Source organism: Ambystoma mexicanum, chromosome 3q (genome assembly GCF_040938575.1).
Source record: "Ambystoma mexicanum isolate Mex_15411 chromosome 3q, UKY_AmexF1_1, whole genome shotgun sequence".
Taxonomy (NCBI): domain Eukaryota; kingdom Metazoa; phylum Chordata; class Amphibia; order Caudata; family Ambystomatidae; genus Ambystoma; species Ambystoma mexicanum.
In genome coordinates, this window is record NC_090926.1 from 182,317,865 (window position 1) to 182,333,258 (window position 15,394).

Genomic DNA, 15,394 nt, shown 5'->3' on the forward strand with positions numbered 1-15,394 from the left:
AGTATCTGGGCGGAAAAAAACAATCTGAGGGACCTCGACGCGTGAGGGATTGTGGGTACAACACACGTCACTATAGGGATAGTGTTACAGACACGCCTTCTCGACGTCCCCTTTTCGACTATGAAAAACAAAATGCAATACTCCGCAGTGACCACTGGATGTCGGACCTATGCACAGCATGTGATTCTAAGCAGATTAACAAACATCAGAAATATGAATACATAGCAGTATACACATGCACAACCACGGGAGGTGGCAAAAGGCTCAATATCAAGCAATACAACAACTCAACATTAAGCAACTCTTACCTCCTCACCAGGCTCACCTTAGGCGAACAGGTTGCGGAGCACTGCCTGGCAGACTCTGGACTCCTCCCTGGAATCCCGGTCGACGCAGTAGAATCTCGTGAAGGTGTGCGTCGACCTCCACGTAGCAGCCCTGCAGATGTCGAGCAGGGGCACACCAAACAGGAACGCCGTAGTAGCAGCGATCGCTCTGGTCGAATGGGCTCTCGGACGGCCGGACAGCGGTCGGTTTGCCAACCGGTGACAGTGCATGATGCAGCCGGAGAGCCATGTGGAAATGGAAGTCTTCGAGAGAGCCTTCCCCCTTGATTCACAGGTCTAAAGTTAACAAACAGCTGTGATGTCTTCCGGAAACTCTTTGTGCGGTCCACGTAGAACTTCAGCGCTCTAGCTACATCTCGCGAGTGCAGAGTCCTCTCAGCCGGCGACGAATGCGACGGGAAGAAAACTGGCAACACCAAGGGCTCGTTGAGGTGGAAGTCCGACGGCACCTTGGGCATGAAGGAGGGGTGCGTCCTCAGCACCACCATCGTGTCCTGAAAAGTCAAGTATGGAGGCTTGCAGGACAGGGCCTGGATCTCTCCCACTCGTCGTGCAGAGGTGATGGCCACGAGGAATGCGGTCTTCCACGACAAACTTCAACGGCACTGAATGCATAGACTCGAATGGGGCCCCCATGAGCCTAGTTAGTACCACGTTGAGCTCCCACGCCAGGGGCCTTCACCGGCAGGAATGATAGGACTGTTCCGATCATAAATTCCTTCACCAGACGATGAGACCACAAGGACGCCCGTCCTGTAGTTCTAGTGTAACGTGAGACGGCAGCCAGATGTACCTTGATGGAAGCGTGAGATAGGCCAGCCTTGACCAAAGACAGTAGGTACGGCAATACTTGAGGGGCCGTAATCCGCAGAGGGTTAATCTTCTGTGCCCGGTACCAGAGAACCTCTTCCATTTGTGTCCGTAGCACTTGAGAGTTGAGGATGCCCTGGCCTTTGCAAGAACCTCTCTGCAGTCGGCCGGGATGTCGTATCCTCCAAACTCTAGTGCTGCAGGAGCCAGGCCTGCAAGTTCAGCGACTCTGGTTGGTGATTAAGAATGGCGCCTCCTTCTCTGGAGAGAAGATCCGCGTCCGTCGGCAGCTTGACTGGTGTGGACGCTGACAAGTCCAGAAGGTCCGGGAACCAGATCTGCCTCGGCCACGCCTGTGCGACGAGGATCATCCTGCACCGGGACCTCTTGAGCTGGTTAACGAGCCGGAGTAGCAACGGCGGGAATGCATAAAGAAACAGGCCGTCCTAGGGGGACGAGAAAGCATCGCCCATGCTCCTCCGTTGGGGAAACCTGCTGGCGAACCTCCGGCACTTGGAGTTCGCCGCTGTCGCGAAGAGATCGATCTGGGGTTCGTCCCATCGTCGGAAGAGTCGGTACACTTGATCCTGGTGCAGTTCCCACTCGTGGCATGAGCGCAGCTCCCTGCTGAGTGATTCGGCGATGGTTCTTTTGATCCCTGCCAGATGAAAGGGTACCAGAAACATCCCTTAGGCGATGGCCCAATGCCACAGATCCTGGGCTTCCTTGGACAGGGGATCTGGTTCCGCCCTGCTTCCGAATGTAAAACATTGTGGTGGTGTTGTCGGTGTATATCCTCACCACCTTGCCCTTGAGTGACGGAAGGGAGGACCCGAGGGCCCAGAACACTGCGCGGAGCTCCAAGATGTTGATGTGTAGAGTCTTCTCCGAGCACCAAAGGCCTCTCGCGTGGCGGCCCCCGGTGTGCGCTCCCCAACCTTCCAGGGAGGCATCCGTCGTCACCGCCACCTGGTGGGCCGGGGCTAGGAAGCCTGTTCCCGCTGTCAGATGAGCGCGGACACCCCACCATTGTATCGCCTGACGGAACGTTTCGTCGAGCGAGATCCTGTCCTCGAAGCTGCCCGTCTGGATCCAGTGGGCGTCGAGGAATTCTTGCAAGGGCCGCATCCGAAGTCTGCAATGGGGCACCAGATAAATGCAGGAGGACATCATTCCGAGGAGGGACTTGATAGACTTCACTCTGGCCACGTCCGTGGCCAGTAGACGTTGCACCTTTCCTAGGATGATCCTTATCCTTTCCTCCGACGGTGAGGCCCGCCGCGCCACTGTGTCGCGCTGTGCTCCCAGAACAGGGCGACTTGCGACGGGACCAGGTGGGATTTTGGAAAGTTGATGGAGAACCCCAGGTCCGTGAGCAGCTGGACGGACTTCGCAGTGTGTTCCACGGCGAGCTCCCTTGTCCTTGCCCGTATTATCTAGTCGTCCAGGTAGGGGTAGACGTGGATCCCCTGCAGGCGCAGCCGCGCCGCCACCGGTGCTAGGCACTTGGTGAACACCCTGGGCGCCGATTTTATTCTGAACGGGAGGGCCTTGAACTGGTAGTGCCGCCCTTTGGCCACGAACCTGAGGAACTTTTGGTGCCTCTTTAGAATAGGGATGTGGAAGTAAGCATCCTCCAAGTCCAACGACGACAGGAAATCGCCCTACTACATGCTGGAGGGTGGCCATCCGGAACTTCTGTGCCTTGATGTATTTGTTTAGTCGTCACAGGTCCAGGATGGGACGCCATCCTCCCGTCTTCTTCCTCACGAGGAAGTATCTTGAGTTAACTCCGGAGCCCCGAAGCCTCTTCGGGACGAGCTCGATGGCACCTTTCCTGAGCATCGCCCGTACTTCCAACAGCAGTTGAGGGACGTGATTTTCCTTCCTGGCCACGGGAGGAATGCGGGGGCACTTCTGGAACTCGAGGGTTCGCCCCAGGGCGTCCAGCACCTAACGGTCGGTGGAGATGGACTCCCACACGCCGACGAACTTCGTCAGCCGGCCTCCCACCGAGGTGCTTCGGCGGGGGCCCGACCCGACGGACGGTTCAATCTTGCTTGGAGGCCGCTTTGCCTCCTTGACCACCTTGGCGACGACGGCGGGATCCACCTACTTTCCGCGTCCCCTGTAGGCCTCCTGCGACAAAGACCTTGTCGCTTGACGGTAGGTAGAGGAGCTGCTGCCGGCTCCCTTGGAGGCACCCTGTCTGCCTCCGGAGCTCCGAAAGGACAGCCGTCGCTGTTGGAGCACAGCCAGTGCACGGGCCGTCTCCATGTCCGTCTTGATCGCCTGAAGGGATTCATCAACCGCCTTGCCAAAAAGGTTGTTCCCATCGAAGGGCATGTCCAAAACCTTGGTCTGAACGTCCTGGCGGAAATCCGTCGCCCTGAGCCATCCTCGTCGTCTCAGGCAAACGCCGTTGCCCAACTGACGGAAACCGGTGTCGGCGATGTCTGTAGCCACCGTAATGGCGTGGTCCGAGGCAATATCACCTTCCTGCAAGATTTCCAGGGCCTCAGCCCTCTTGGCATCCGGAAGGAAGTCCAACAGAGGGCCGATCTTGAACCACAACTCCCTGTCGTAGCGGGCTACGATGGCCAGGGCGTTGGCCGCCTTGATGGTCGTCACTGCAGATGAGATGACCCGTCGTCCCATCGCATCCAGTTTCCTACCCTCGCCGTCCGGAGGGGAGGCTGAAGTTGAGGCCGATGCCCCCCCGCTTTCTTCTTGGCCGCCACCGAAAAGACAGAGTCCGGGGTAGGTTGCGCCCTAAGGCACAAGGGGACAGCGTCAGGGACCCGGTACTTCTTCTCGTACCGGTCCCTCTTCGCAGGAGCCGTGGCAGGGTTCTTGAGGATGGCGAGCCCCTCATCCCAGATGTCATCAAGCAGCGGTACAGCGAGGACCGTCTTCCTTTTAGCCTCGCGCCGCTGGTAAAGGAACCCCTCCTTTTCCTCGGGGCAGAGCTGGAAGAGCTGGGATGCCCTGGAGATCATTGCATGGAAGGATCCAATCTCGTCGGGCGGGGACGCCCGGGCAGGGGGCGACACGTCCCGTCGTCGCCTCCGTCGTCATCCGTACCAGTCGTAGTCATGTCCATGCTTGTATCATCCCCGTGGGTAGTGGACCGGGGGGAAGGCAGAGAAGGCCGCAGAGGCAGGAAGAGGCGGCCTAGGATGCGTCGTCGTCCTCTTAGGCGGTGGGCTCCCCGAAGGTCCCGGCTCCGGATCCTCCGTCAGGTCTGGCTCAGGCTCCTCCGTCGGGGAAAGGGGCAACCTAGTGCTTATCTCCGAGCATAAGGACTGGATGGCTGACAAAATGGCCACCGAGGTGTCCTGCGGCGCCGGAAACGACGGGCGCGAGGGCTCTTGAGGAGCCTCGTCTGCGTCACTGTCGCCCTCGTCGTCTCCCTCCCGATGGGCTGGGTTCTCCTCCACGACTTGGATGAGCTCCTCTTCAGAGGTCGTGTCAGGTGGCAGGGAGACTCTGGTACCTGAGGGCGCCTCCACTGGTATAGCCTCCACAGGCTGAGCAAGGGCCGCAGCGACATACTCAATCGAGGTCCTAGCAGGGTGAACCACGGCCAACGTCACCTTCTGTACGCCTGGGGCCTTCACCTTCTGTACGCCTGGGGCCTTCACCTTCGGGGGAGGGTCCGAGCCTCGCTTCCCCCTCTGCCGGAGTCTTCGAGATCGACCGGGGCCTCTCCAGAAGCTTTGCCGGGTTCTCGGACTTCCTCTTACCCGAGCCAGATCGTTGGCTCATGGTCGATGGCGCCGGGGAGGGTGCGCCCTGCCTGGCAGCCAAGGAGCCCGACCGTTCAGCGCTCCAGGTGCCCGCGGACTCGCGGTGCTTAGCCTTTTGTTGGGCCCCCGTCACCAGAGCACTCTCACAGGACTTAGAAGACCGCTCGGACTACTACTTCTTCTCGCCTGGCGGGCTCTTACCTTCCAGCCAGTTGGTGAGACGGAGGTGGCGATCCTTCATGGTCCGCTCCGACACGTTTCCACAAAACGCGCAGTCCTTTTCCTTGTGCGTCTTTGTCCTCATGGACAGTAGAGGCAAAACGAATGCTCGTCCTCCTTGAAAACGTTCTGAAGCTGGCATCCAGGGCAGGTCCTGAATAGCTTCCCGGGCGTCAAGCTCCCTTTCTCCTGGGCCATGTCCGGGGTAGGCCTCGGAACTTCTGGAATACTCCAAAAGCGTAACTCGACGAAATTTTCACCCTTGAGGGGGGTAGAAAACTCCGAAACGGATCCCCGTTGATCGGAAGTAGAAACGGTGGAGCTTGAGGCTCTTAACCGAAAAAATGAGAAAATCTCCTGAAAAAAGCGCGAAAACGCAGCAAAAGCTCGAGAGCTAAGCACGAGGACTCCCAACACTTGAACGTGAGGTAAAATTCTGAGGATGGCTGCCAGGGGTGGGGCTTAGGGAGAGGGCAGTCATTGGCTGGGGGCAGTATGACCCAGAGACGAGTGATTGGTTACTACTGAGAAAGACAGATCAGAAACTAAACTGATACTGATACTGATTTTTTCTATATCGAGGATTCCCGGCCTGACGGGGAATATTCATGAGCATGTGAATCCATGCCAGATCCCATGCTGGAGAATTAAGGTAATCATTTACATTTAGAAAGAGGCTGAAACAGATCACCTATTAAACGACTGATAATTTAGTTATCTCATTGAAAACAATGTCTATTCTGTACATAGAATGTGTTTTGAAAAAACACATTAAAACCAATTTGCAACTAGGACTTGAAATCCCATTTCCATTGAACTGCTGAATTTGTGTGGTGGTTACAATTTTGGTTTTTGGAAAAATAGATTTCTGCTAGCTTCTACACAACTGAAAGCAGACACTGGGAACATAAGTGGTGTCTAAAGTAGCTATGTGCTAACAACACACCCCTCACAACCTGAAGTGGTGATGCAGACAATGCAGCTCAATAAAATGTGTTTTTAAAGGCCTTACCTTCGGTGTAGTTGCAGGCTTGTGAGAGAGCTTGGCTATGAGACAGCATTGCGATCCGAGACACTGTAACACCCATTACGCTCCCTTCTTTGCTTGTTTTGTACTAGAAATAAAAATGCACACATGCAAATTAGCCCATATCGTGTGTCCCCACCATGGACTTCAAATTTAGACCAACAATCCTGCATGCAATTGTGACTCACATTTGTATTTCTCTGGCTAATTTTTTCTATTGTGAAAGTATTTTTTTAAAATAAACTAACATGCTGCATTGAGGGACTGTTAGGCAGAATTGCATGCAGTGCCCTCTGGGACCACCACATACAATTAGGACTACAGGTGTAAGAAAACCAACCTTTGGTACAAGTCTGCACTACACAGTTTGTGGTAGCGAGCTGAGCAGCCAGGCTTATGTCAAGAGGGAATGTGAGCAGTACAAGAGGTTACACAAAGGTCTTACAATCACAGGGGTTCAAGTAGACACAAGTTTTCTTGGTAAAACACTTATTAATTTATTTAGAAATTAATTCACTAGAAGGAGGCAACTTATTATACAAACATACATCAATAACAATCCAATGAGTTTCTGAACAAATTAGGCTCGCCTGAAATAGGAGTAAAATGGCATTTCCGTTGCTTTCAACGGGAGTGAAAACGCACAAGTTAGCAAAATAGATCACAAATAGTTTCTTAGGCAGTGCAAATAGTTTTAGTTTACTAGAGGACGCGATTCAGTTCAATAGGCGTAGGCCAAAATCAATGGACTAGTGTCTTGGATAGGAAAGAGCAGTTCTTGAAGTAAACAGTAAAGTCTTTGCGAAAGTTCTAAATAGTAGTTTGTACGGAAAAGAATCATATGTGGGGTCACAAGCTGATTAGGCCTGCGAGTTGGGAAAGTTTCCCAAACTTTCACCGCGAGAGAGGAGTTCTCGCAATCGGTTTGGCACAGTACATTAGTATGAAGCAAAAGATGCAGCTGAAGACGTTGGTTCCTGGCAGTTCCTGCAGATCTCACTGTTCCTGAGCCCCAGCCGCGGGGACAAGAGAGCACGTCGGGGGATTCTTGCACTTCACAGAAAATGCTGACAAAATGGAGTCTCTTCATTTCCAGTAGCTGTAATTCAAGCACACAAGCTGGTGTCCTTCCCCCTGGTTAATCTTAACCAGCTTCAAGAATGGTATCCAGGTGGCTTACGAGTTGATTGGTCCCACCAACTTTAAGGAAGAAGTCGTCCTTCAAAGGGGCTTCTCTATCGAGGTAAACTTGGCAATTCGGACCTGCAGCAGGGCTTCACCGGGCAAACCAACGGTCCAGGAATTGCAGCAGCCGTCCTCTTCCAACTCGTCTTCGGTTCTTTCGTTCCAGTGATTGACTCTGCTTTCCAGTCCAAGAGTCTCGCCTTTTAAACAGTTTTCTCCCATTGTTAGGGAGAATTCTCAAAATGTGCTAAATCCTCTCTACCTTAGAGACCCCCCAGATCTTTTGCTGAACTTTGGGACTCTCTACTTTTTAATTTTGTTTGTTTTCTGCATTTATTTCTTTTGGTTATGGAGCTTTAGACAACACCATAGGCATCCTCTTTTTTATGTGTGTCACAGCACCCTCAATGCAGTGACAGAGGGATGTCTTTAGACTTCCCAAAGTATTAAATACCTTTGCTGGGATAAACTACTGTTCCCAGAGAATGCAAAGTGAAATTGACTTTACTAGTCTTTCCAAATTTTTAGACCAGAACACTCATCTTACAATGGAGTGCTGGAGGGGTTACATAGTATCCCCGGTGTCCAAATACTCATGTAGCAGTCAGATGCTACCCTTTCCTATTGAAAAGGCTGGTGGGCAGTGGTTTTACAACGAACTACCATGATTTTTCCCGACCGCAAACACCGGTACCTAAAAATCACAGGCGCCATGTTTTTCAAGATGGCGCCTTAAGCTCCTTTGTTTAAACAGGTCCCGGTGGTCTTTTTTCACCGTTTCATTTTGGATAGGTCATGCTATTGTTCGTCTCTGCGTGCCAAACCAGGTTTGGTCCCTTTGTTCGTGTGCCTTTGGCGGGCTTCAGGAGTGAAGACCGCCTCTGGCGCCAGTGTCTGGGGTGGGCAGGAAGTGAGGAAGGTGCCCGAAACTCCCTGTGCTTAGTCTCTTAGGAGACCCAAGTACAGCCACCCTGCTGGGTCAGTTATAGCTAGGCTGGAATGAATGACAGAAAACTGTTTAAAAGGCGTGTCTGGAAAGCAGAGTCGACCACTGGAACGAAAGAACCAAAGATGAGCTAGAAGAGGACGGCTGCTACAACTCCAGGACCGTTGGTTTGCCCGGTGAAGCCCTGCTGCAGGTCTGAATTGCCAAACTCCATTCGACAGAGAAGCTCCTTCAAGGGCGGTTTCTTCCCTTGAGTTGTTGGGACCAATCAATTCATAAGACGTCTGGATACCATTCTCAAGGCTGGTTAGGATTAACCAGGGAGAGGGACACCAGTTTGTGCTCTTGAATCTACAGCTACTGGAACTGAAGTGACTCAATTTTGTTTGCTTTATTCAACAATCCCGTGCAGTGCAGGAGTCCCCCGATGTCCTCCCTCTTGTCCCCACGACTGAGGCTCAGTAACAGCGAGATCTGCAGGACATGCCAGGAACCACGCCTTCAGTAGCATTTGTTTCTTCATACAAAAGGTACAGTGCCAACCAGATTGCGAGAACCCCACTCTTGCGGTGAAAGTTTGTGAAACTTTCCCAACTTACAGGCCTAATCAACTTGTGACCCATCGTATGATCCTTTTTCGCCTAAACTACTTCTAAAAGCTTTTGCAAAGACTTTACCGTTTGATACCAGAACTGCTCTTTCCTATCCAGAACACTAGCCCATTGACTTTGGCCTGGCCTATTGACTTGAACTGAACTCCTCTGGTGAACTGAAGCTATTTGCACTGTCTACAAAGCATATGTGATCCATTCTACTTACTTTTGTCCTTTTTGCTCACTGCTAAGTAATTGAACTGCCATTTTGCTCCTATTTCAGGGGAGCTCAAACTGCCTCAAAAGCTTACAGTTTCGTATTGAAGTGTATTTGTTTATAATATTAAGTTGCCTTCTAGTGAAATGTTTTCTAAATGTTTGTGTAATAAATTAATAAGAGTTTTTACCAAGAAACCTGGAATATAAGCGTCTACTTAAACCACTGTGATTGAAAGTCCTTTGTGTAACTACTTCTACTGCCCATATTCACTCTTGAGATAAGCCTGGCTGCTCAGCTCGCTACCAAAAACGGTGGTACAGATTTATACCAAAGGTTTGTTTGGCTAACACCTGTAGTCCTAATTGTGTGCAGTGGTCCCAGAGGGTACTGCCTGAATTTCTGCCCACCAGTCCTCTTCCAGCTCGTCTTCGTTCCAGTGGTCACCTGCCTTCCTGTCCTGGAGGCTCGCCTTTTAAACTGTTTTCTCCCTTTCATTCCAGCCTAGCTGTCATTCACCCAGCAGGGTGGCTGTCCTTGCCAGACAGTCAGCCAATCAAGCCAGAGTGCATATGGGTCTCCAAGGAGACCAAGCACAGGCACTTTCGGGCACCTCCCACACTTCCTGCCCACCCCAGACACTGAGACGCCAGAGGTGGCCTTCAGTCCTGAAGCCCGCCAAAGGCACACGAACAAAGGGACCAAACCTGGTTTGGTGCACAGAGACACTAGAAGGACCATTCCAAAAAGAAACATCGAAAAAAAAAGAAGTCCGGGACCTGTTTAAACAAAGGGGCTTAAGGCGCCATCTTGAAAAACATGGCTCCCGTGATTTGTAGGTACCGGTGTTCGCGGTCCGGAAAAATCATGTTCATTGTAAAACCACTGCCACCAGCCTTTTCAATAGGAAAGGGTAGCATTTGACTGCTACATGAGTATTTAGACACAGGGGATCTATGTAACCCCTCCAGCACTCCATTGTAAGATGGGGTGGGCTGGGTCTAGGAATTTGGAAAGACTAGTAAAGTCAATTTCGCTTTACATTCTCTGGGAAACAGTAGATCATCCCTGAGAAGGTATTTAAACCTGTGGGAAGTCTAAAAGACACCCCTGTGTCACTGCACGCAGGGTGCAGTGTGGCACAAATAAAAAAGATGCCTATGGAGTTGTCAAACTCCATAACCAAAAGAAATAAACACAGAAAACAAACAGAATTAAAAAGTACAGAGTCCCAAAGTTCAGCAAAAGAGCTGGGGGTCTCTAAGGTGGAGAGAAATTAGCATATTCTGAGAATCCTCCCTAAAAAGGGCACAGTACTGCTTTTCTGTTGTTGAAGAATTAAAAGTTACATAACTATTTTAGTAAATGTATTAAAATGTATTCAACTTTGCTCTCATTCTCAAAGGATGAAAAACATTTTGCACACTCAAAATTGTTTTAACAATTTAAATTGCTAACACTAGGTCCAGCTACCAATATATGCTTCAAAGAGGATGCATAAGCAAATAATACACATACAAAAAAACAAAAGCCTTGGTGGTAGCAGTAAACAGATTCTGGAGGAGAAAGGGGGCTTGTGGGATTCCTCCCTTAAGAAGTAAAGAGAGGGAGAAGGGGGGGGGGGGGGGAGTAGGATGGCAAGAAAGGAAGTTTGTGTTCCCATTAAAAAAATGAAAATACGAATAGCGACACGATAGTGTCTTACCTCCCTCCCACATAATAAAAATGTCTTACTGCACACTACAATTATTCTAATATCAGAAAGCGAGCCGCACTGAATAAAAACAAATGCAAGTTAAAACTGGGAGTGACATGCCACCACAAAACCTGCTCAAGCAATTTAAAGCACAGACCGGGAGCATTGGTGTTATACAAGTAACAACATTAAATAGAGAGCAGAATACAGACATTTGCAGAAAAGATTTTCATGTGAATATCATGGTGAAATTTAATTAGAATTAGCAGCAAATGGGAATGTAAAATCAACTGCAAATCATCTTCACAATTGCCTTCCAAATTCAGTAATCAAACCACTATATAAAACATTAGGTTGTTCTGCCGAGGGCAGCTTCGTTACCTCAATGTAAGCTGGCTCTGTGCCTGCAACTGAAATGTGGGGCTGCCAGTCCTTGGGTGACTTCGAAAGATACCGTGAGTCGGTTACAACCCATTTGAGTTTGGGCCATCCTAATAAAAATATTTTAAAAAAACACTTTAGTTCACTATATCGCATACAATTTTCAACAAGTCAGGCATTTTTTCATGAAGAGTTCCCTTAAGGGTGAGGGTGAATTTTCTTTGATAAAACACTATCAAATGAATCGACAAAGTTCCCATAGAGACCAGGTGAAATAAAAAATCTACCAAAATATACTTTTCAGGGAAGTTAAAACAAATTTAAAATGTGAGGGATAATTCTCTGAAATGTGCCAATGCCTCATCCTTAGAGACCCCAGCTCTTTTTGTTGGACTTCAGGACTCTGTAATGTAATGTTTGGTGATTTAAACTGTTTCTTTTGACTTTGGAGTCTGACAAACTACATAGGCATCATCTTTGCATTGTGACACACAACACCTTCAATCCAGTGGCACAGGGAAGTCTCTTAGATATCCCAAAGATTTAAATACCTTCTCTTGGTTAAACTATTGTTTCCAACAGCAGGGAAGCAAAATTGACTTTACTTACATTTTGTAATGTTCTAGACCCAGCACACAACATCTTACCATAGGGTGCTGGAGGGGTTACATAGTATATACACTTTGTCTAGTTTCTCGTGTAACATTTTTATGTTACTTTTAGGCAAGATTTAGAGCAGTACCCTTTGGTGCACTACAACAACCTTGACCTCCTGGTAATAGGAACCCAACCTTTGGTATAGGTCTGTTCTACACAGGTTGGTAGTGTATCTCAAGAGGGGTCAATGTGAGCAATAGGTGGGGGGTCTGGGGGTTGTCACAGATTCACGCTGACAAGTATCCAAATAAATACTTGCACTCCTGGTTTCTCGATTAAATAAATTATTAATGTATTCAACAGTCAGTTTGAATAAGCCTTCTTCAGAAGGGGCAATATAATAGTAACACAATACACTCCCAAAGACACACTTAGTTTCTCTAAATCGGCAAATATCCATTTGGGATGGCACACAGACACTTCCTAAACCCTCAGGTGACTTAAATAGCTAGGACACTGGACGTTAATGTATCACTGGTACACTTAGAGCAGTACTGAGATGAGTGTTAAAGTAAAGAGATTTCAGAGTAAAACAATAGATCACACAAATATTCGGAAGTAGGCAAGTACTTTTGAACCCCCAATGCAAAGTAAAATAACTTTTTTTCTGGAAGGTAAGACACGTAGAGGAGAGTCATCCAGGGAGCCAGGCCAGCCAATGTCAATTGGGCAAAAGTCTAGGTGAGCTGAAGCACTTCTTGCAGGTAAGTAAAAGCTTTGCACAATGTTTTAGAAGTCTTTGTAGAAAAAGTATAATCAAAGTAGAGTCACAAACTGGGAGGCTTGTAATAGGTAGAAGATGGAAGCAACTCTACAGAAGCAACCAAGACAAGTCTCAACTGAGATCAAGTAAGGCTACCACAACCAGAGGTAAATTCTCTAAGACTTTGGTAAGAAGAAATGGTTCCAGCTGGCTTCTGTTCCTGTGCAACTCTGTAGATCCTGTTGTTCCAGGGCCTCAGTCATGGGGACAAGACAGAGGACGTCTGAGGACTCCAACATAGGAATGGGACAGTCAGCGGCAGAAAAGGACAAGCTTCTATTTGGCGCCACTTCGCGGTTTCAGCTCCTCGCGTCTCAGCAAATAGCACCACAAACCTCTTGTTTACAGGAATACACCAAAAGGTGATTGGCCGGCTGGCTGTCCCATAAAGACAGCCACCCTGCTGTGTGATTGATAGCTAGGCTGGAATGAATAGGAGAAACCTGCATAAAAGGCTAGGCTTTTTGGCTTGGAAGGCAGAGTCGACCATTGGACGAAGGAATCGAAGAAGAACTTGGAAGAGACGCATGCTGCAACTCCTGGACCGTTGGTTTACCCGGTGCAGCCCTGCTGATGTACTGAAGCTCCAAACTAGTCTGCGCCAGATCTAGACAGAAATGTGATTGTTAGCATATGCCATACTCGTATGGAATTACAGAAATGTGACTGTTAGCATATATGATTCTCAGCATGCACCACACTTAGAATTCTGAACCTAGTTTGCGTCGCATCTAGATGGAAATGTGACTGTTAGCATGTGCGTACCTAGATGGAATCCCACAATTGCAAGGACAGCAATGCCAACTAACCAACAATTCCATCCCTCTGCATACACCTCTCAAACTATAACCAAACACAACCACAAACCTAAAACACAGCAATCCGCACAACAATGCAACAACAAAACAAACCACACAGACTTGCACAACAGCACACGCCGACTACGGACCACAAAACACCCCAAGCCCAGCCAACGGACCCACCGGGCTGAGGCTGTCAACAGCACATCACTTCTCTCTTGCACTTTTCCAGCTTATTCCCACTAACCCACTCCCTCTCCTCCCTTTTTCAGAGCCGCCAGAGCGCCAGGGGACCACTTCGGTAGTGATAGTGCGCGGTACAAATGTCCTTTAACATTAACTGTAGAAGCCCTGGAAGGACTTCTCCCCTTGAGTTTATTTAAATTTTATTTTTTTGGATTTGTAGAGCGCGCTACAGCCCAGAGGCATCGAAGCGCTGTTCCAGGTATTTGTAAGTAGGCTTGGTTCTGGGTTACACTGAAAGCGGCCAAACAGTAAGTTTCTTAGTTACACATTACAATAGGTAATTACAGCATTAGTGTGCAGAGTATTATCAGCTAAGTTTCATCACAAGTGTTAACATTGGCCAAAAAGGCAAACTGACTGTTGGGAGCAGGTGTAGGCTACAGAGTCATACAAATAGCCTGGTTCTGACTGCTTCTGAAAGGCTATGTGCAAGTCAATCATCCTAATGTGGGATGGTAAAGCATTCCAATGAAAGGCGGCCAAGGAGGGGAAATTAGTGCCGCCTGCACAAACTCTCTGGGTCTTAGGAATGGTAATCCTGTTGGCGTAGCCCGTCCCAGTAGGCCTTGTTAGGCAAAGTTTGTATGCAGTACCCTTTGGGTGCACTACACACAACTCTGACCACAGGTATAGGAAACCCAACCTTTGGTATAAGCTTGTACTACACAGTTTTGGTAGTGTATTGAGCAGCCAGGTTTATCTCAAAAAGTCAATGTGAGCTGTAGTGGAGTTACACAGCGTAACAATGACAAGTATTCAAATAAACTTACACCCAAGGTTTCTTGAATAAACAATTTATCAGTCAGTTAGAATAAGTCTTCTTCAGAAAGGATTAATATAAAAAGTATCACTCAAATACACTTCAATACTACCCACTCTTAGTTTCCAAATCAGTAAAGACCCTTTTGGGATGGCCCACAGACGCAACCTATACCCTAAGGTGACTTCAATAACCAGGGTGCTAGGGACATTAATATATTACAGTTTGCATTTAGAAAACTTAGGAGTCGGTAAAAGGAAAAGATTATTAGAACAACAAGAGACCACAAATATTTCTTAAGCAGTTAAATACTTTGAGCCCCCAAGAAGAGTCATTCAGTACAATAGGCTAACTAACACAGAGTCAATGGGCAAAAGTATTATATAGGATGCAGCACTTCTAGTAGGTAAGTAGAAAAAACCTTTGCATAGTGTTTTATGTCTTTGAAGAAAAGAAGAATGAAAGTAGTGCCACAAGCTGAGACGTATGAGTAGTAGAAGATGAAAGCATCTCTACACTAAGAGGCAAGTTCTCTCAGACTTTACAGTACCTTTGTATTGAAGAAAAAGTGCAGCAGATCACTTCTATTCCTGTGCAGCTCTGCAGATCTCACTTTCCTGGGCCTCAGTCATGGGGACAAGAGGGAGGACTTGTGGGGACTCCTGCACTGCAATGTGGCGGTCATTGCTCGCAACCGGCAATCTTCAAATCAGTGGCTGTTCAGTTTTTCAGCTCCTCGTGTCGACCGCAAATAGCAACACTGCGGTTCCTGGCTGTCAAGTTGGACTTTGCTTGCTCTGGGGTCCTGCACTCTATTGAGGGGGCTCAGGCTCGGCCACTCCTGCTTCCCGGTAGTCCGGAGGATCTTCCTGGAGCTCTTGGCCAGCTTAAAAGCAATGCACACAATCTGGTGTTCCTCTACCTGGCTATACGGTTTCCAGCAGCAACTCTGTGGAAATTCAACCAGCTCTGAGATGGAGGACTTGCCAAGGGACATG

General features: G+C 48.8%; 1 protein-coding gene across 3 annotated transcripts in view; it reads right to left on the reverse strand.

Annotated features, from left to right (window-relative positions):
- DIP2B (disco interacting protein 2 homolog B) overlaps window positions 1–15,394 on the reverse strand; it is a 1,149,028-nt gene that overhangs the window by 634,483 nt on the left and 499,151 nt on the right. For all 3 annotated transcript variants that reach the window (XM_069653448.1, XM_069653447.1, XM_069653449.1), the window contains exons 12-13: window positions 11,171–11,280; window positions 6,138–6,240 (exon numbers count right to left, since the gene is read on the reverse strand). In XM_069653448.1, coding sequence (XP_069509549.1) covers window positions 6,138–6,240; window positions 11,171–11,280 — 213 coding nt within the window. The remainder of the gene's footprint in view (window positions 1–6,137; window positions 6,241–11,170; window positions 11,281–15,394) is intronic.